General features: G+C 36.5%; 1 protein-coding gene across 1 annotated transcript; it reads right to left on the minus strand.

The window, feature by feature from the left end:
* Nucleotides 1-431: 431 nt before the first annotated feature.
* On the minus strand, nucleotides 432-21662 carry LOC134536443 (putative surface protein SACOL0050). The gene is made up of 2 exons (XM_063376157.1): nucleotides 21608-21662; nucleotides 432-1492 (listed from the first exon to the last, which is right to left on the minus strand). The coding sequence occupies exons 1-2, from the start codon at nucleotides 21660-21662 to the stop codon at nucleotides 432-434; spliced, it is 1116 nt and encodes a 371-aa protein (XP_063232227.1).
* Nucleotides 21663-22998: the final 1336 nt, after the last annotated feature.

Consider the following 22998-nt stretch of genomic DNA (forward strand, 5'->3'; position numbering starts at 1 on the left):
ATCAAAGCTTGCTAATGTAATGGACTCCTAAAATCAAATTAATAAAACTTGAAAATTTAAAGTGGAAAGAAATTAGTGATCATGTAATTGCTAACTAATATATTTATATAATTTATATCAAGCATGTTATGATACCATACCATTAAAAGTACGTTTGGAAAATTGTTTCGAACTAAGTTAGTGCTGCAGTTGCTAGTTAAATGTGGAAGTTTCCCCATTTTTCTAATTAATGCAATTTTACAATAATTAGATGCAGACATTTTTACACGGGACTGTTTTTACTGTTCTGAATTATATAGAACATTTACTGATAATGGTTTCAGTGCCCTGAATTTAAATAAGACAAGCTTGAGCAAACATTTCAAACAGTTCTTGGTCTTATTGTCATACATTAAAGCCAAAATTGTACTATAGTTCCAACTGGAACCTAGTTAAGCGGGCAGAGTTCCCTGTACTCCATTGCGGACTACGGCGCTTACTTTAGCAAAACAGCGGTTTACATAAGTGACGGAGCAGCGGTGTTCGTCAGAAGCGAGCTGGCTGCTGACGTAGAGGAGACTGTCCTCGCGGGAGCAGTCTGCTTGCGTGTCACTGTCCTCGTGGGAGCAGTCTCCTTGCGTGTCACTGTACTCGCGGGAGCAGTCTGCTTGCGTGTCACTGTCCTCGCGGGAGCAGTCTGCTTGTATTTCACTGTCCTCGCGGGAGCAGTCTGCTTGCGTGTCACTGTCCTCGTGGGAGCAGTCTGCTTGCGTGTCACTGTCCTCGCGGGAGCAGTCTGCTTGGGTGTCACTGTCCTCGCGGGAGCAGTCTGCTTGCGTGTCACTGTCCTCGTGGGAGCAGTCTGCTTGCGTGTCACTGTCCTCGCGGGAGCAGTCTGCTTGGGTGTCACTGTCCTCGCGGGAGCAGTCTGCTTGCGTGTCACTGTCCTCGCGGGAGCAGTCTGCTTGCGTGTCACTGTCCTCGTGGGAGCAGTCTCCTTGCGTGTCACTGTACTCGCGGGAGCAGTCTGCTTGCGTGTCACTGTCCTCGCGGGAGCAGTCTGCTTGTATTTCACTGTCCTCGCGGGAGCAGTCTGCTTGCGTGTCACTGTCCTCGTGGGAGCAGTCTGCTTGCGTGTCACTGTCCTCGCGGGAGCAGTCTGCTTGCGTGTCACTGTCCTCGCGGGAGCAGTCTGCTTGCGTGTCACTGTCCTCGTGGGAGCAGTCTGCTTGCGTGTCACTGTCCTCGCGGGAGCAGTCTGCTTGCGTGTCACTGTCCTCGTGGGAGCAGTCTCCTTGCGTGTCACTGTACTCGCGGGAGCAGTCTGCTTGCGTGTCACTGTCCTCGCGGGAGCAGTCTGCTTGTATTTCACTGTCCTCGCGGGAGCAGTCTGCTTGCGTGTCACTGTCCTCGTGGGAGCAGTCTGCTTGCGTGTCACTGTCCTCGCGGGAGCAGTCTGCTTGCGTGTCACTGTCCTCGCGGGAGCAGTCTGCTTGCGTGTCACTGTTGCGCTCTGTCCCAGCGACACCGCTGTTTCAAACCATGCCTCGCTTTTAGCTGTCCACAGATCTCCTTCTGAGTGCCTTGACGACTTCCTAAATTCGTTAGATAAAGGCGTCACAGTTAATAACACCACACAGTTAATGCTAGTCGAAGACCTTAATATGAAAATATGTACGACCGTTTACGATAAAAATACAGAAATATATTTCAATATTCCTGCCAAATATACCTTGACACCTTGTATAAACAAAAATATACGTAAAACAACTTTTTCACAAACCTGTATAAACCACGCTTTTGCAAAAATAAAAAAAAATACAAATGATGTGTATGGTGCAGTATTACATAATAATATTACGGATTATTTTGCTACTGTTATTAGATTTAATATTATGTGTGAAAGGTCCTTCACTAAAAACACGATGTACAAATTTTGATAGGTAAGTTTTATCCGATTTTCTTGAATAATAATCTTGGAATTATGTATTAAATGAACAAAATGTTGACAGTGCAACAGATAATTTCGTCAGTTTGCTAGAAAATTATGTATATAAAGCCAGTTAACTTAGAGTTAGTACAGGTAAGACAAAAATTTTTAAACCATTGTTTACAATCGGGTTGGTGATATCTACTAGTACAAGAGAACATTAAATAAATAACAATTGAATACGCAGATAAGGTATACATATTGTAAATACAGAAACATGATTACATCTCTTATACGAATAACTAAAGACAATTATTATAAAACCAAAATAATTGAACCAAAATAAATTCTAAAAAATGTAATATTATTAAAGAGATTACTAGTTAAAAAAAAGTTAATTTTAAAATTGTATCAACCGATACCATCATATTACATCCTATGTCAAATCCCGAAGAAGCTTAAAATATATTAAATAAATATTTTACAAATATTGTAAATGTTATGGCTTCAGAAATATTAAAACATATGTCTAGTAATAAGTCCTTAGATTATTCAGCTAATAAAAATTGTCAAATATCTTCAATTTTAGCTTCTGTATTAGAAACGGAAATACAATCTATCATTTCTGGAATGAAAAATTCCATTGAGTTGGGTCCTGATAAGATAAGAGTAAACATAGATATAATTTTCCAAACCTATAGCACATATAGCAAATTTAAGCTTTAGTTTAGTTAAAATTCCTGAACTTATAAAGTCAGTGATTTTTATACCCTTAAATAAGGTTGGTAGCTCTGCATCGTCTAAATTTAGACCATTCTCGATATTAAGTAATATCTAAAGATTTTTTGGAAAAATGTGTTAAAAAAATTAATCTAATTTTTATATAGTAAAATAATACTGTCTGTAAATCAACATGAGTTTAGAAAAGGTTTAATTTCTAATGATACTTTAATCAAAATAAACTTTTTTCACAAAGTCATAGAACAAGATAAAAAGTGTTTTTGTATAATGTTCGAACTTGCTAAGCTTTTGATACAGTATCACATAAAATACTTCTAGATAAATAATATAAAGAAGGAATACGAGGTTTGGCATACACTTCGTTTAAAAGTTATTTCGAGGGTATTTCTCAGAAAGTAAAAGTAAATAACAATTAAGGAAACTCTAAATACAAATATATGGGTCCCACAGGGCAGTATTCTTAAGCCAATTTTGTTTCTGATAAGTATAAATGATTTATGTAAAATCAACATACAGGGGTATATAGTTTATTCTGCAGGTCATACTGCAATTTTATATTAATCTGAAAATTGGCTTTCTGTGTTCGAAACGAATAATAATGAACTAAAAAATTAAATAAATACTAGGTTAATTTTCTTTCTCTAAATATAAATAATACATTTTTTTTTCTCTGCCAAATATATTACTTTCTGGTCAGCCTACCAAATATGAACTGAAATGTCATATATGTAATGAAATAAGCGTTAACTGCGAAAAACGTAGTCTCATAGAAAAAGTATGCATATAAAATACTTAGGTATAATGCTCGACTATAATCTGTAATGGGAAAAAATATCTTTCACATCTACCCAACAAAATTAAAAAAAATAGTGTATATATATTTTTTGATCTTATAACTATATTATATCTTGAAGTAATTAGAATGGTTTATTTTGCTATTTTTTAGTCTGTTCTGTTGTATGGCATTCTTGCCTGGGAGGAATGAACAAAATGTCAATTAAAACTCTTTTTACAATTAAAAAATGTAGTCGAGTCATTTTAAGAGAAAACATAAAACATATCCAAGAAACTTTTTAAACCTTTAAGAGTATTTGGTATTAAACTATTTTATGTTAGAGCTGCAATAACGAGTGTGTATCGAAATAAAAATAAGTTAAATTATGTAAATAATAATAATCCTACATGGCATACACAGAATATAAATTTACCAATTCCTCTACATCATAAAACAATTTCACAGAGATCTTTAGAAATTTTTCTTCCGAAAATTGTAGTTAATCTTACTGAAAAATTGAAAACATAAATTATGTTTATATTAATAAATATGTCAATCTTTGGCAAAATAATTTAACTGATTAAGAGATTTTAGTAATATTTGAGTAAGAATTTATATACGTTAATAATTTGTGTACTTCTGTTTTCCTTTTTTAAATATATACATTTTATATATAATTTTTTTAAACTAATTCATACTTTCTTTTATTTTGTTGCTATATTTACCTTTAAACTTTATGAAAACTTATGCGAGATTTCTAAATTTATTTATATTTATTTATGTGTCACTTGTTACAATTTTTAAAATGTTTACATTCTTTAAAATACCGCTACTTTTTCAAAGTTCCTAGTTGCACTCACACACAAACTTGTGTTTGTGAATGCTACATTTTCCTGTTTAATTTAGTGAATTGTAATCATTGTGTAAAAAAAGAGCAAAATATAGTACAATTTTCACCATATTCAGTACAAAACATATCATTAAACAAAGAATAAAACTTGCAAATTCTAGATACACACTTATATTATATAAATATATTTATCAAGCATAAGTAAGTTATCTTTTTTAGTAAAAATCAGATATTTTTATCTTTTGATTGTGATTTAGCATTTATATAACAGAGAAGACTTAAACGATATTTACACCGCAGACAAAGAATCACCACTAAGTCTTACTGTTTATTTACAACTAGTTATTTTTTCTTTAGACCAACACATATGTCTCTGCTTACTTAAGAGTCAACCATTTTTAACGGATGTGAATAAAGCTTTTATAAAAAAAAATACTTTATGTTTCTTTGCAATCGCGAAGGCATTAGTGACTAAAACGAAATCTGTCATTCTGCAAATAAGTTATTTATATAATTTTGGCAAAAATTTTATTTTGTAAATCCGCATCAAAAACTGTGTACGTTTTATAAACAGCTACCGAAAACATTTCCAATACATTATACATTTATACTCTTTTAGTATTTCAACACGATAATGCATGGGACATCCTAGCATTATTCTGGAGGGGTTCGTAGAACGACAACTGGGCCATGACTCGAATGCTATTTTCTTTGGGAGTTTTTTTTTATTACCAACCAGCCAATTGCTATTCAGTCGCCTTTCCCCCCAACCATTAATTCTAAGAACTTTCGACATTTCTACGACCAAACCCCAGAAGGCACGGACTAACACTCGGGACTCGAACCCGTGGCACCGATAAAGCTGGCGTGTACGAGATCGGGAGTCTTCCTTTTCCCCGTCACGCGACGTCTCGTACGCGGCGAAGGACTTCGGGAACTGTCGGACAACATCCACCCGGCTTTGCTGGAAGTCGCATGCACGTGAATTTCCTCCCCTCACCTGCCCCCGAGGTAAAAAAAAAAGGCCGTTGCTGTTTAGTTTCGAACATCGACGTCGGAAAAAGACTCGGAATAATAAAAAAAAGAAGAAGTAAATCTGACGTATTGTGTTTCTTCTTCCTCCCCCGAGGACCATTCGGGCGACAGCAGAGACGCCGCGTCATAGCGAGAGTTCTAGCCGGATAAGAGTGTTGTTCCCGAGGAGGGAGGAAGAGATTTGGAGCGGGGTCGTGCGAGGGCGAGAGTGGGTCGTAAAAGGGGTTGGGGGGGGGGGGGGCGGTAAGGAGCGTTCCGAAGGCCCGCCTGCCCTCGCCGCTACATCCAATTTCGCGTGCCGAAACAAGGCAGCAAAGCGCAAACACAATTTGCGAACCGGGCGGGCGCCCTGAGCTGTTTGAAGGGGGGGGGGGGGGGGTCGGTATTGAGCTCTCCTGGGTGGGGGAGAGGGGGGGTGAGGGGGTTCGACCAACCCCGATGAGCCCCGAGCTCGAAGCGACGATCTCCAGGCCCGGAACATCTCCTTTCGCGCCACGTGGTTCGTTTCGAGCGAGACAAGTCCTTCTGGAACTACACTCCTTCCCTCGGAGACATCCTTTACCCCAGGGAACATTTGCGACAGTCGCACAGACAAGGAATATTTTCTTTGCTTACAAAAAAAAAAAGTATCAAATTGAAAAATAAAAATTAGAAAATAAATTTGCAATATTTATTGAAGTTAAAAAAAAACATTAAAAATGGTAAACAACAATATTTTACTAATAAATATATTTTAAAATGTAATAAAAATTTGTGAAAATTTGTATGAATTTTAAAAATTTATTATAATTAATAAATTATTTAAAAAAAATGAATTAACATTTTAATCCAATGAGAAAAAAATTAATCACAAATAAAACTTTCAAGCGAAATATTCATGACGAAATCGAGGTTAAGTACGACGAACTCAAATAAACATGTAGAATTAATTATCTGTAAGTAAAATGAAGTGAAAAATCTGAGAAGAACAGAAAAAATATTTACAACGCAATCGTCTAAAATGTACAAATTTTTAAGGTCACATTATGATGCTTATTAATAAATTTTGACATACTTGATACTAAAAAAGTTTAGAGTATTTCTTTAATTTTAAACCCTGTTTTTAAGTAATATTTCATCTCATCAAAAAATATTTTCAGCCAAAGGTTTTATATAAAAATTAAGCATTTTACAGTAAATTATATTGTGTTCGGTAGTATATCCTTAGCGCAATAATACACAACCTTAAACTATCAGAAGGTGTATAAATACAAGATTTAAAATTATTGCACGTAAGAATAACATGAATAATAATAACATGCATAAGTTAGACGAATCAATTTTTGTAGGTTTGTAGGTTATATATTTAATAGTTAACAGCACCCTTGTCGTATTGTGCGATCGTTAGCGAGGGCATCCATGAATCCCTACTTCCTGGCCTGCGCTCCGGTCGAGAGGGGAGATTGCCGTGTCTTGCGAGCGGAAGCCGTAAAGAACTGTCGGCCGGCGGGACCCGAAGACTCCCGTGTTAATACTGCTCGTTTCCCCTCCTACCCCTCCCTTCCCCTCCCCCTTCCCCCTTCACGGGGGCCACAGCTAACCCCCTTACCATCGGATCCTGCCGGAACATCCTTCTCCCCGACTTTTCAATACTCCTTCTGCTGGGACGCGGGAGCTCCTTAAAAGAGCTTCTTCCTCCCTCCCCGGTCCCGCTTTCACACCTCCTTAACCCCCCCCCCCTCCTGTTCTTTCTCTCACCGTGGAACACTCCCTTAATGCACGTCTTCCCCCAAAGATCTGCTAGATTGCGAACCTCACGTTTCCCAGGCTGCTGGCTAAGACAGGGGTCGAGATTCGCTAAGGACTTCCGGGGATTAAACGCGGGTCACAAAATTGAAAACAAAAAAAAAAAAATACACCCTCTGAAACTAAAAAAAATACCAATCAGCATGATAAAACAGAGAAATTTTAAACCAGAAAACCTATAATTCGGAATCAAGCAAGTTTACATAGCCAGCTGAAATCGTGTCGCAAACGATGGGATCAGCCAATGTAAGGACACGTGGTGAGTTTTACGTAGTTACAAAAAGTTGAAGTTTAATTTTATTGAAAAAAAAAAAAATCTTTTAAGTGTGAACATTGACCATATTTAGAAGGGAAAAAAAAGGTAAAACAGGTTGTAGCCAGGCAAACATTATTACGTTGATACTGGCAAATCTGTTTTTATTTGTCCATCTGAGGATCTGCAAAATGTTCGCCAGTCACCCAAAACATCAAGTGAGGTGTAGTGTTTGCATTCTAGAAACAGTTTCAAACGGCTTTTGTGTGACTTTTTTTTTAACTATGGAAAGTGTTATCCAATCTAAATAAATTTGATCAGGCTTGGTGTTAGCTATATGACGATGGTGAGATAAAAAGTGACTTAAACTGTATCACAGAATGTCATATCGCGACAATACTTAAATCTGTACGGCAAAAAACGTACCTGTAAGTATTTTATGTATAGCCTACTATTTTACTTGATTTTTCAGAATACATAAAATTAATAAAACAACACTGTCTCTTTTTAAACACCATGTTGAACCTCTTTATGCTTTGTATAGTACTTTCAATCTTATTTTAAATGTAGTAATTTGGTATCAGTTTTCTTATCTGATTATTACAGAATTCGGAAACATGTTTAAACTTAATGAAACCTAGATCACCAAAATTTTACCTTTTTCATCTCTCACCTCAGGAGTGGAATTAAAAAAAAATACCATGGCGTCCATGTTTAAATCCACTTCTTTTCCTTTCAAAGGCAAACGGCTTTGGAGGGAAAAGTAATAGCTACAGTTTAACAGGCAAGCTCAACTCAGCTTCATACAGTGTGTAAGCAAGCTCGGTGTTTAGGTAGAAGTGTCTAGCCATCAGGCGGAGTCTTCAAAATTATGACTTCAGTGTCAATTTGATAACATGGCGGCTCTGATATATTCTTCGTAGCCTAATGCTTAAGTTAGCTAAATACCTTTACAATAAAATGTTTTAAAAATCCACTCAGTAGGTATAGCGTGTTGACAAATTATATTTGTTTAATGTTCCCGCGGTATTAACTTTAAAAATAGGCGCAAGACATGATCTGGTGGTTACTGCAAGCAATTTCAAAGGCCACCTTTTTGAAACGGTGAAATATATAATAACGGTCATAGCCTTATGTTTCTTTCAGGTATAAACTTACATAAAGTCATGCACTCCCATTGCACAAATCTTTCAAAGATAATATAAAACCATTTTTTATTTCATAAAATTGAATAAATATATTTTTTCGTGCGATATAACATTTCACGGGTAAATTAGATAATAATTACAAACGGCAGTTATGTTCACGTCAAATCTGACTACAAATTCTGTGCTTTACTCACGATAATCAATGTCAGTCACACGAAACGTGAAATTTGTTTCCTCTATATCACGATACTATGTTTGGCCAGCCTGGCTATATCGACCCGTGGGTTTTTACTCCTGTAGAAACGAGAGTTCCAATTGGGAAACTCGTAATTTAGTTTTTTCCCCCGTTTGTTTTTGCACAGGTTTTCACACACGTTATGCCGCTTTGATGGGAATATTGGACGCAGCGGGAGATTGCTAGTTCAGGAAATTAACACCAGAGCTTCGATGCGGTCCTGTTTTCGGAAGGAAAGAGAAACGTCACATGCAGTACTGTAAAACTCCCAAAAATAGAGAAAAATGAAGCAGTTCATAGTGAATTTATAAAGACGTCTTGGGTTTAGCATAAAAAATAATGCTTTAATACATTTTTTTTTGTCTTATTGGGAATTTAAATTTTTTATGAGACAGTTTTTGCGAAATAATATATTTTTTCTTTTATATACGATGGTGCTAAAAAATTTCAATATTATATTTGTATCAGGTTGATAACTTTAGAAAAAGTGCAATTGCTAATAAAAAAAATTGGATAAATAAAGTACAGGCTGAAGTAGGCCCAATAAATCGCTTAGTTGGGCCCTTTAACCTGTAAGCGTGAAGGAAAGAGCGATATTTTAATATATATAATTATTGTTTTGAATTTCAATACACCAATACATTTATTTTCCTGTATTACCAAAAAGACATAATAATGAGCCAAGAATATTCGAGTCCATATTTATTACCTTGAAAATAGGAGGGAGGAAATCGGTAAACGATGTTGGTGATGTTTCATCAAATAATTCAAACGAATACAAATGCTGAAGCTGACCGACACCATAACACATTAAATTTTAGAAGTAAAAATTCTTTGGGCGCAATGAGAGTACAGTTTCGAAGCCGTAGTCTGATGCAACGTTTTCGTGAAGCATTTTTGTGAAACTTTTCTGACGTGAAAAGTACAGAGAAAAGGTACTTGGACAAACAGATATAAAGAGAGAACTATGCTTAATATGTTGCTGGCCTCGTTTTTGTTCTCCTTTTTGTGCGATGATTCGTCCCCCGCCAAAAAATAATAATAGAAACGAGAGAGATAGATGGACGAAAGAATAAGACAGAGTGTGCGCATGCGCTTGTTAAATTAATAATTTCATTTTCAATGTTACTGCGTTGCTAAACTTTGTTTTAAATTAAATATGAGGTAAAATTGTTGAAGGTAAAAAATACTTGCTGTAGAGTGTATTTGTGATGACTAATAATCTTTTTGTGGCACTCATGTAGCTCCTGCTGGACGTGTGGATTGGGACATTCTGACCACAAATTATCTCGTTTTGCACTTACATAACCAGCTAACAACGTAACAGCGTATTCTTAACAAGTCTACTAACATGTAAAAACGACCTGCACTCGCTGATTTAATCCTTACTGGCGAAATTGTTGTGGTCGTTTTCATGGGTACGGATTAAAACAAATACACTTGGAAACCAGCCAAGAAACCTGCAAAGAAATTATTTTTTTATAAACTTACAAGAAAAGAACCATCCTTCTTAGGAGTGACACTGTTGTTCTTAGTCCAAGATTTACTTGTTATTTATTTCCCTAGTGAGTGATTTTTTTCTTAACCTAAATAAAGCTACTTGAATTTGTAATACTGTAAGTGCGCCTCAAGCTGAAGACTAAACGCCTAATCATGCAGGGTTTTAGCCATGCAGGAAGGGTAGCATGCAGCATGTGCTAGGAGGGGATTGGCCAGCCATGGCAGCGTTTGATCTCATGACTAACTTGTCTATCAAAACTCTACATTATATAATAACTAGCAAAGTTGGGCTCATGTAAAGCTGCATAGACACAAGGAAAGCCCTGGCCCATTCACGAGGGGTACTTTAAGTCATGCATTAAGCAAGCAGGATGGGTACAGGACAAAGAAAAATGGTCGGGGCAGAAGCTACTATTCAGCAGGCGTGAACTTGGACATTGCTGTCTGCAATGGGCTTGGGTGGTACTGGATATTTGGGCGGGCGTCTTTCGTCGTTTCCCACCCGACTGTCATGGTACTATATACAACCATCATTTACATGTGTGTGGTAAATACACATAAGGATAAATGTAATTTCATAATCCTGGTAATAAAACAAAACTTGGTAACTACTGGCAGTAAGTCCAGAGAGCTAACTTATAGTTAGTTACACGATAGTTTTGGGTGGCGACACATACAACAAATTAAAATCAAGCATATAAATATTATTTAACATTTAGGGACATATATTAGCAGTTCGTTTACCATTGTATGAGTAGTTACAGAAGTTATATGTATTACAACAAAATATATTTTTGTAACACTACTGTTATTATTCTTGGAATTGCTCAGAAGACCCAGGTTAAAAAAAATTGATAACTTTACAAACATTTGTACTTTTACAAAAAAAAATGTTCAGTTAAAATTTCAATTTTTTTCTTCTTTGTATGTGTTTGTGTTCAAAGAATCTTGCCAGAGGCAATCCCTGGGGTCTTGGTACCAGCGACTGGGTCGTTGCATGGTTGTCATGAATACGATCCTGGTACAGAGCACTACTGTACATGGATAGACCTAGCTAGACCTGACGCAGGTGATGTCCACATTTTCAACTCTTTAGCTTTCCATGGGAAGATGAGTGTGTTTAAATCCCAAAAAAATTATTTGAAGGTATGAAAATTTGCTTCTAATCATGAGCATTAACTATTGTCATTTTTAACCAACAAGGGAAATGTGAAAAGAATGGTGCTGGACTGGCAGATTTCTAGGTTTGCCTTTTAGTGACCAGGTACTGGTGTACGATATATTGATGCAATTTAGGGTCATAGGTGAAGATGACCTATAATGTGCCCAGCTTTGTCTGTCTGCAGTAATCTACATTTGATGATGAATGAATATGATAACCAAAAGAACCATGCTCTGCTACCATATTGTTCCCAGTTTGTCTGACCACAATGATCGACATTTGATGCGTTATGATTAAATTGGAATCCCTTCCACCATCACCCCTCCTGGGTGCTTACTTAAGCCCTGTGCTTTTTTATGGAGAAATTGCGAGCTATATTGGTGGATTTACAGGAATAAAATTTTAAAAATAACAGCAATGACAACAAAACTATTTACCTAATGAAACATGTATGCCCAAGTCATTACAAGAATTAGGTCACACCTGATTATATCTTAAAATATCAATCAACAGCTTACAGAAAAGTTTACATATTACATTTTACAACTCGAAATTACACAGGACTCCACTCTAGTAAGTAGTATTCGCTCCTGTGAAATAATTTTGGTTTTTATCGTGGTTGTTCCAAGCTGAAACCTGTTTGCGAACATCCGCCTGTTGTGATGAATGAAAGCTTGGTTATTTCTCTGGCACCAGGATGAACTCCACAATCTTGTACACAAACAATCATGAGTCTATTATTCATTGGCTGCTGCAACATTTCTTCCTGGACGCATTGCACATGACTGGGTATTTTAATTTTGTTAAGTGGTTATTGATTAAGTGTCCTCTGGGGCGTGTCCAAAACTATTTATGTTTCAATGATAATGTCGTTCAAGTGTGTAATGGCATGCATTCTAGCCTCTCTCCAGATCATTACGTGGATTTGGCACAGTTGTCTATGCCTTATTTGCGACATGTCATGCAAGGCATTATACAACAATAATACTAAGATGGTACTGGGGATACCATCAGCAATACTGAGAGACGTACGCCCTTCCAAGCTGTGGGAAGTCGCGAACGTCAGTCGCTCTATCCTCTACGCCAAACATGAGCCCTGCAGTTTCGACAGGAGATGAAGGAAGGCAGCAGCAGCAGGCGAGGCCTTGATATTGTTCGTCGCGCTCTCTGGCTGAAAGGCGGGGTAAGCTCCCTTCACCCTTGACGCACGACGTCGCTATCTGGAACAGCTTTTGTGGGGGAAGGAGGCGTCTTTGAAACTGCGCTCCCCTCGTTTGGTGGCGTCCCGTTCCTTTGCGCGTGGGAAGTCGACTCACACCATTCCCTACAACTTACATCCCACCCTCCTCCAGAACACACACAGTCTCTCATTCCCCCACCGCGTCAGGCGACATACAGAGAATAAACACTTCCGTTTGTTCGCACTAAATCCTTCTTTGTGTACCTTCACTATTCAGTGAGGATAATTCACATTGTCAGCCTCTGCGTAGCTCCGTCATTTAAGTTGCAGTAGACATTTAATTTAAAATCTTCTAAAATATTTTTTTTTGCTTGAATTATCTTTCAATTTAATTTCATATAAAATTATAGTGTTCGTTACAAATAAGTGAGAACTATTTTGTAATGGTCTCTTAGATGTCTCTCCACCTAAGTGTATTATTATTTTAGCCTCCAAACAAGAAAAACTAATGATTTTTTTTAATTTAATGAAATTTTAGTGAAGGTTTTTTTTATTGCATGCTATTTATCGTCACTAATGGTTGGCTTTACTCACCTTGTTGGTTTTTCTTCTCATTTTAATGTGATTACTATTATTTGAGGGCTATTCACGTAAACGTATCACGAAGCTTTTTGCATTTGATGTTTCGTGACAAATTTTGCCTTCAAGAATTTACTAAATAATATGTAATAGTTGGGACTGGAAATGTTCGCGGATTCAATGACCTCCAAGATGAAATCCACTATACTCTGCATCACCTGTTCATTGGCTTCTAAGTTGTGAGGCGTCTCAACTGGGTAACATGTGATTCAGCACTTCTTTGATTGAGGGACTCTAATTCGCTCTGAGTACTCCATATCAACAGCGAACCAATGGTAGAAGAAGCAAAAAAAATTAATCATTTGAATTTTGAATTAATTCATGAAATTTTCGGTCACTGGTAATAGTGGAAATGTCACGAATGTGTTTATAATATCATACTTGCGTGACTTTTAACAGCTTGAAATGTGCAACATTTTCAACCGAACAAGAATAATAAAATAACTGTAAAAATCTTTCCAGGAAAATCATTTAAATAATGATAATGACAATAAAAGTGAAATCAACAAAATTCCGCGTGAGAGCTAGACTTGAGAGCTCTCTAAGATTTTTTTTCACTTTACTTAACTTGAGAAAGAAATAATTCAAGAAAAGTATTTAAATTTGTCACTTTAGGTACAGCTTTAATTGGGAAAAGAGAAATTTGTTTGTACTTGAAATTCATGTGAATTTAACAACCGATGCTAGTAATAATTTAATCCGAACAAGTTTTCGAGCCAAGAAAAACTTATGTATTGGGTAAAGAACCCTTGTAACTCTCGCAAATACGTCTGATATAGGGGAAACCGGGGTAAGTTGACGATGTTAAGCTTTGAAATGGCCTTTAACAGATAAATAAGCATTTATTATATCTAATTTGGTACCAATACGAAGTATATACTATTTTCTACCTAAAAGTGTAACAAGGTTGTATTAATGTGTGTAGTTCTGAAGTTATTGACAAGAAACCAATTTGTTAGCACATTCGTCATCTTGCCCCAGGAGTGGGGTAAGTTGACGAACCTATTGGGGTAAGATGACGAAACAAAAAAATATATATTTATAGACAAAGTACACAATAGTTTTATAGATATCCTACACTAAACAACATGCAGGCTGTAAAGAAGATATATTGTAACATATTTGAACGACTTTGATGAAATTCCTTGCCACATAGTAACGAAAAACTGCAAGTTTTTTCTTTAAATAATGTCATTAACAATAGTCACACACATAATTGGAACAGTTTTCGTGCCACCACGCAAAACATGTGGAACATTGAATCATTTGGAGGTTCTACGTAAACTTCTTCACATGCAGGGCAAGTAACACTATTTTGGCTTGATGGTTTTGCTACAGAATGATCAGAGCTTCGTTTTTCAGTTTTCTTAGTTTTTCTTTCTTTTTTATTATCTTCTTTCTGCTTCTTCTCTCTATCTATTTGTAACAACATGTTCTTGATTGGCGAGCTTGTTAGTACTGAAGCTGATCCTGTACTTATTTTCCTTGTCGAGGTTGTCCTGTGGGCTACTGGCAATGGTTTTAAATCTAAAAACGATGCATTTTTACTACAAGAACTTGCATTGGCCTTCCCAAAAGAAGGCCCTGCTTCATCGATAAGATCACTATTTTTTCTGGCTGGGCTAATGAATCAGCTCCTGAAGCATTAGGCATATAATTTAGCCACACGTCGTTTGATGCATGGTCAGATGAAATTGGTATTTAAGTGGACATTGGTTCTTCACTTCGGGGAAGTTTTCTTTCCAATGTAGCCGCAGCAGCAAAATCACATTCTTTGAATATCTGAGGGTTGTAATGCTCTATCCCAGTAGCCTCAAACCCTTTGATGGCATTGCCTACAGTTGCTGCTTTTGAATAAGGTGAAGCGAAGAGATTTCCCACATTACGATCAGTTATTTGTTGTCCAGGATGTGACACCAAATAATTGTCACAGGCTTGTGAGTAGAATGTCTTCAAAGGGCCGAAAAACGAAACATCCAATGGCTGCAACCTATGCGAAGTATGTGGTGGCAATCCGACCATCACAATACCATTATCACGACAAAAATTCACAGCAGCAGTCATCTCTACGTCACTCTAACTCCTTTCCGTTCTCCTTTCCGTAATGCCTGGGCATCTACAAAAAAAATCAAACAAAGCGTTACGACTATTAGGTAACACAGGAAATATTTATAATATTATATAATTTCTTTATTATTTTGCTTTTACATAAATGTTATTCATATCTGTATATCATTGGTTTAAATAACACATTTAATACAAAATAAAGTTCACATTGTCATTACCTATGGCAAGTTGACGATTGCAGGGGTAAGATGACGAATTCTTCATCTTTCCCCCGTCAACTTGCCCCAGCAGCCCTTTTTTTTGCTTTACCAAAATCACTAACAACATTAAAAAAATTACTTCAACAATCTATACATTAAAATACTCCCAAAAGTCAGCGTTTAATTTTACATGTATAAACATTTTATATAATTGGACACTTTTCTTGTAATAGCTTAACATACGTACCTTCAATATTACAACAATGGCTCACGAAACAGTTAGCCTCTCAAAGCTGCCACATTCAAACTGACTGGAAATTCCGCTGCACCTACCTAGTAGGTGCAGATGGTGACACTCAAGGTCACAGGGGCGCCAACCTTCTATCTGTGTTTCTGGATTAGTTACATACGATTCGTCATCTTACCCCGTTCGCCAACTTACCCCGGTCTCCCCTACTTACGTACATTGTGAGTTCATGGTAATTAAATGTAAAAAAAAAGAAAAATAACAATTTTTGGAAAACAGATGCTAACTTATAAGTTAAATATAAGTAAATTGAGTTTACGTTATCTTTAAAAACTTGTTTAATGATATGTTACGTTTGTCACAATGCTTTCCCCATAATGTTTTAAAAATCAATACTGAACTTGAAGGTTGATATTTTTTTTCCAAATGGCATAATTTTCAACCAATGAAGCTTCAGAGAAAACAGGCTACGTTAGCTAAATGGCTTGAACAACCTAACGTATTTTTACTATGTTATAGTGGTCGTAAGAGAAACAAATAGGTAAAAAATTTAATTTTTTTTGTTTAGTGTATGATTTCATCTGAAAGATACCAAAGGCTCCCACCAATGCAGGTGTGCTTAGGTTTGAGATTTTGACGGCTTGAAAATTGATTGTTAAAACGCCCGAATCCACGACCATGTGACTGAAATCCCAGGTACGTCAACCTCTGAGAGACTGCAGCGTTGCCACGCTGTTCACATGCAACACAGCAGATCCGCTCAGGGCAACGAACAGCGTTGCCTCTGACAAGGCACACGCCGAAAATAAACTTGAAAAGCATACACAAGAGAAAAAAATCTGTTATTTTAAAATATATATTCCTTTAGAAACCGGCGCCAATAAATAGTTTGTAATACTTCAATAATGTATCGTAGCTTTATGCAACTCATAGCTGTGGTTATTTTTGCATCTATGAAATACATTTTTCGAGATTATACTGAATATTCTTTACAAAACTTGGCGCATAATTTTATATTTTTTGTGTTCCATTCAAGAATATATTTTAAACAACGTAATCAAATATTAAATTTCTGGATTTTACTTTGTTTTACTATGCGTGTTAACATGTGCATTTCATACTGGGAATAGGATCAGTGAACGTTTTACAAATAACTTTAACTATTGGAGGTGCTGGAACAACACAAAGCATAACTGGACGGGTAGTAAATAACCTGAGCCCAGTGTTACGGGTAACACTATTTTGTAGTGATACAGTTGTTTTAATGTAAATATACAAATTTACAACTATCTGTAATCTTACATGAATATTTCTGTTCCATTAACAACAAAAACAGTATTGTTTGCGGTGTTTCGCGCTCCTTGTTTGAAATTTCGGAGAAAGTTTGTCAATTTGTTTGACTCTCCAAAGTTGCGGTCTTTGAAACCGTCACGTGAGTCGACGGAAAACTGATCCGTGTTTTTTTTTTAAAGATCGGATTAAGACGTGGTCCGAAATCACACAGTCTCTCGGGGAGTGTAAACACGAGCGGATTCGAACAGAAAGTTTGTTCAGTTAGTGTACACGCACGACTGCTCTACTTCTGATTGGTCACTTGCCGGTACACGTCGAAGGTTTAACCAATTAAGAGAAAATATCTCATATCTGCCCCTTCCGTCCCCCCCCCCCCATCGGCAAATAAAAACCTACCTAGCTTGCGTTGACTAAATAAAGTATCTAACTCCAGACACAACAACATCTAGACGTTAGTAAATTAACATTATCCACATTACAAAAGTTGACATTTTTCCTAAACATTAGAAGGAAAATTCTCGAAATAATAAACTATGCTTTACACATTTTTTTTTTAAATTAAAACATTATAATTTTCGACAGATAAGTATTACATGATCAGGTAAATTACTGCCGAGTCAAAAAACAAATTTAAATGCTTAATATTTTAGGCTGTATACTATAATACGTCAAATGGAAATGTTTGTCAGTAAAATATATTCACTCGAAAAAGTATAAATATTAAATTTTTTATTTTAACTATGATGACAAATGTGATACTTATAACAATAATATTAATTTAAATATGTTTTTACAATAATTCAATGAACTAGTAAACTGAAAATTACCATAAAATCTCTGGAAATTTATGGTACCTTCTAGTTTATAAAAATTAATTTACTTCTTTTCGATGATCGTTATATATTGTAAAAATATAGGTAAAATAAATATATTATCCAGAATTAACGTGTACGTATTTTATATATTTTACTTTAGCTTCTCTATAACGATTTGCAAATGTTTAAGTTTTTATTATTTATATACAAAAAATATCTGGTAGTCTTAAAGCCAAAAGTCCCATTTAGAGATACAGACGTAAAAATTGTAGATAACTCGATAACTTAGATGGTGACCTAAGAAATATAGCAATTTGAATGTAAATGCTAGAACGCAATCCGAAAAGGCGATTTCCATATAATGAAATTTTGCATACTGGCTCGAAAACAAAGGAAAAATCAGCGCATCCAGTAGCAGATTACGCGAACGTAATAACGGTATGATGTTTTTTTAATCATTACCATGATCGATTCCTGTAGCTGGCGTGGTTCCACGACCAATGAAGTTACCCGCAATCACTTTAAAGAAAACTTCCATCTGAGAGCAGAAAAGGATCCGAGACAGTAAGTGGGGAAGGTCTCGTAACCACTCTCCGTGTTCATAAATATGTAGGAGCCAAAATCTGGGATTATGAATCGAAAGATAAAAGCTTGTGAAAGCCTGAAGTAAGCGACGCACATTATCTGGATTTTGATTTCCGGCATTTCCAACATTTTCAAAATTTAGTTTCGGTAATGTGCCATTCAACAGCTATCAGAGGTGTGATGAAATCTAAGAAAGTTGTTCACATAGCTGTATTGGAAGCACTTGTTATTTGTAGACATGAATTGCAAGAGGCGAAGTGAGAAATATTGTCAAATAAAATGTACTCATGAATGTAAAGGCCGAGTATATCTACAGCATCGAGGGGGGGAGATTTGAATGGAGAATTGACGGATGAACTTGTGGTGCAAACGGGAGTACTCTGAGAAAAACCTATCTGCCCAAGGCAAAGAACGTCGTGTTCTATCTGGTAAAAAAATCTAAGTTAATCTCCTTTGGAAATCGATCGCGAATCGTCTTTTTGGAAGGCGATCTATGCTACACATTTTTGTAATATAAAAAATTATTGTGTACAATACGGTATTTTTGAAATGATTAGTTCATTCTTAATATTCTTCACCAACTAGCCAGCACGTTTATTTGTTTCAATGGTCGGTTTTTATTTACCTCAAAATATTAAGTGAGGAATTTTAAGGATACATACTTTCATACATGTCTAAACCAGGATTTTTTTAAAATATAAAATACACTGTCATAAGTAGTATAGCATGATATGTTCTGGAGATGGAGCCCGAGTGAGATGTAAGTGGCGGGTTCTGCTGCCTTGGAACCTATATCTCCGATGACGTCACGGCGGCCATATTGAATAATGACGTCATTTTGCATTTTTCGTTGCGACTTACATATTGAATTCAGATGTCACAACAGCAATCTTAGATTACCTTGACTTTGACCTTGATATTTTACCTTAAACTTGAATTTTGATCTTGACCTTTAACATTGAACTTGAATTTTGACCTTGATCATGAACTTTGACATTGACCTATGAACTTAGTCGCCATCTTAGATTATGTAATCTTGTCATTGAGCACCCCAATCCCTTAATTTTGCAATTTTTGTTACGCCCACAATCTTGGACGTAAATGATGTATTAGTTGCACTTTTCGTTACTGTCAACATCTTGAATTCTAATAACATGTCCACCACCTTGGACCTAATGTCACTGCCACTTTCTTAGATTCTGACGAAACAGCAAGGTCAAGGTCATCCAATATGGCCACAGTGACGTTACTATCCATAACCTGAAGCCCGGCACAAGGAACCTCAGCTTGAAGCCTGGCGCAGCACCGGCCAAGCTATACTACTGATACTTAATATTATATATATATATATATATAGTTACAAATAAAGTGTACGTTATTTCTTAACGTATCAGCACGTAGGCAAACAAAATTTTGGAAAAAATTGAAAATATGGGATTTTTTATACCTACTGTTTTTAAAAAAAATGTTTATTTATAAATTATTGAAGAAAGCAACTTACTATCTAAATTGTGATTTTCCCACCATAAAACGCATTTAAAGATTCAAAATAATTTGAAAATTATGTAAATAATTTCTTTCCTTACGTATAATTATTGCGGTTTTAATTTACTTTATCTCAGCTTATCTACTTTTTAAAAGTTTATTTTTGTAAGACTTTTAACAGAAATATTATTTATTAACCTACAATTTAGGTGAATTAGAATATGAATCGTCCAAGGCATCTTCTAAAAAAAAAACTATTCCGGCACATTCCTTGACTAATTTTGAGAAACAATAAAAAACAGAAATGAATAATTTTTTCATAAATTCCAACCATGGTTTATCATGAATGCATGCCCAATATATTAAATTTGTGCCACTTGTCTTGAAAGTTGAATAATTAAAATAGGTGTTCATATTAAAAAATCTTTTTATTTTTTTTATTTTGAGCTCACAAAATCATTTACAAAAATTATTATGACAGTTGTGTGTGAGAGCTATAAGTTTACTTTATGTCTACGTGCGTTATTTTTAATAAACATGCGTTTCTATTAATACATCGCAGAGAAATTATATAAATTAATTATAGTCAAAGTGTGAAAAAAACAAAACAATTTATTTGTAACCCGCCTTCCGTCTAACATGGAAGGGGGGTTGCGTCCCCGACACACTCTTGGTAAATACAATTAAAAATATGAAAAACAAAAAAAAAGAGCTCAAAGAATCAACCATTCTATTTACCCATGTTGTCCAGCCAAAAATAGAAAAGTTATCAAACAAATTATAGGCTAGTCTTTGGCTAATAAAAAAAAATGCAGAGTACAAATATGCAGAGTTTTACTGAATAATACTTCATCAAGATTTTTCAGATGGTAATACAGTTATAGATATATGGCAGTTACTTGATTTTAGTATGAGCATAACCATAAATTACAAAGATAATACCTGGTATGCAAAATCTAAATAAAATTTACCTTTTTAAATGGTCTTATAAACAACCACACTGAAACATTATAATCCAGCGCTGATTAATATAAAAATACAATAATAACACCTCATCATATAAAATATATATTAGGCTATATTAAATCCCTATATATATATATATATATATAAAGTTTATGTCTTACTGGGGCCGGATTTAATCGTCGCCACACGTAAATACGCGATTTATCACCGTCCTGTTATATTAGGAACTGCTGTGTCCCTGGCCTTCACCAAAATAACACTGTCCAGTCAAAAGCGCCATGTGCCACCACAGTATATGCAGGGGGTCGAGACAAAAATATTGAGTTCCATTGACAAACTTGACAAACTTATTTCCAAAGGCAAAGTTCAAATTAAAGATTCTTGACGTAAATTTAAACTTCGTACGAAATGGCGGATCTGCTTAACTTTGCCCAACGTAATTGTAATTAGCATAGACACAGTTATGCTTTGCATACAAAATGAGTATGTATAATTAACACATGCACGTGAACTAATAGTGCTTCCAAGATGGTAGTTTGTTCAAACTTTTTGCACCAAACTTTTACTTATCATGAAAATTAGTTTAGTACCAAATCCAAACAATACTACGTGTCGCCTCTTTACCTTATCGAAGTATTCTCTTGCGAGACACTTCCTTTTGTACCAGCTCAAGGTACGGCGCCATCCATTCCAATACAAACACGGACTGCCTGGCGCTGTGTCGAAGCATTATACACCTCTGCCTGCGGCGGAGTTCCTCTGCACGTGCGTCGGCGGCGACTCGCAGTCCATCACACCCGAGGCTAACAGCTCACTCCCACACCCGCACTCTGGCGTTGGTGACGTCAGACTTCAAAGCGACGACACTGCGCCCAGAGGCCGGCAATATAACCAATATCAATATACAGTATTAAAGAAACTGAATCCAACCAAACAAATGAATAATAAATAAAAGAACTATTCACAAAAATTAAATAATTAAAAATACTGCGACTGACTTTTAAAGATTAAAACTGTAATTAAAAAAATTAAATAATTCAGAAAACTCAGAATAGCCAAAATAAAATTTTTAATGTGGCCTGGTGGCCACTTATTATTATGTTAGAGATAGAAAACACTTATACAATGTATAAAAGTAAAAAGCAAAATATTCAGAAATCGCAGAGTTACAAGAGAAAAGAAAAGTAAATTTTATTATTATTAAAATTTAAATATCAGTTCAATTATCCAACTATATTGAAACATATATTTGAAAATATATATTTTTTTAACAAGAAGAATAATTACAAGTTTTGGAAGAAAAATTTGTAAATGTATTTGTTAAATGCATGAGAAATAAACATGGTACCGGAAATGGCGGTATGTTTTCGCTCATGCTCATGCAGTAGGTATGCACCTGGGCGATGAAGGTTCCCTCGCTCCCAGACCGCCAGCTCGCAGCACACGTGTAGTGTAGCTCCCCGTGCTTAGTGGCGGGGGGGGAGAGACACATCTTTCAACCCCTCCGCCGCGTCGCGTGGGGGGATGATAATTATCGCCGGGCCGTCCTGGCCCCTGCGAGTCAGGTGACCCGCCGGGCGCGCACAGATAATGCTTGGGAGGGGAGATAGTCGCAAACCAGGGGGGTTGAATTATAGGGCCCCGTGGCGCGTCGGCGGGGATGGTTGATGGCTTCTAGGGGTGGGTTCTGGGCTCCTGGGAAGGGTAGAAGGGTTCCCAGCTCCACACCCTTCCCCCCCTATTACCCTTACACCACAGAACACAGGCCGGAATGGACGAGTTAACACATTTCACCCACCCACACACACCTGTCTTTCATTAACCGCCAACATAACCCTCTTCGAGCGAGAGAAAAAAAAAATTGCGTGAGGGGAGAAAGGGGGTTGGAAAACAGGGGTGTGTCGGCACCAACCCCTTTTAACCGGGGAAGTGAATGCGGGTGCGGCGAATTTTACAAGATATAGCCTCGCGGACGCCCCCCGCAATTTGCAAGTAAATAATTCCGTAGTTAACGTGGCGCTCACAATTCCGCCTCCTCTCCCTGCCCACCCCTCCCCTCGCGGCTCCTACAGACGGTCGCGCCAAAGCGATCAAACGCGGAGGGGGAAAAAAACAGCTGCGACGCGGC

This window comes from Bacillus rossius, chromosome 11 (genome assembly GCF_032445375.1).
Source record: "Bacillus rossius redtenbacheri isolate Brsri chromosome 11, Brsri_v3, whole genome shotgun sequence".
NCBI lineage: Eukaryota > Metazoa > Arthropoda > Insecta > Phasmatodea > Bacillidae > Bacillus > Bacillus rossius.

What these genes read in the sequence shown, in the direction of transcription:
- LOC134536443 (XM_063376157.1), bottom strand. Translation starts at nt 21,662, where the DNA reads ATGGACTGCGAGTCGCCGCCGACGCACGTGCAGAGGAACTCCGCCGCA. An exon ending in GAACTCCGCCGCAGGCAGAG is followed by an intron (nt 1,493 to 21,607) that starts GTGTATAATGCT and finishes TCGCTGGGACAG; the next exon opens with AGCGCAACAGTGACACGCAA.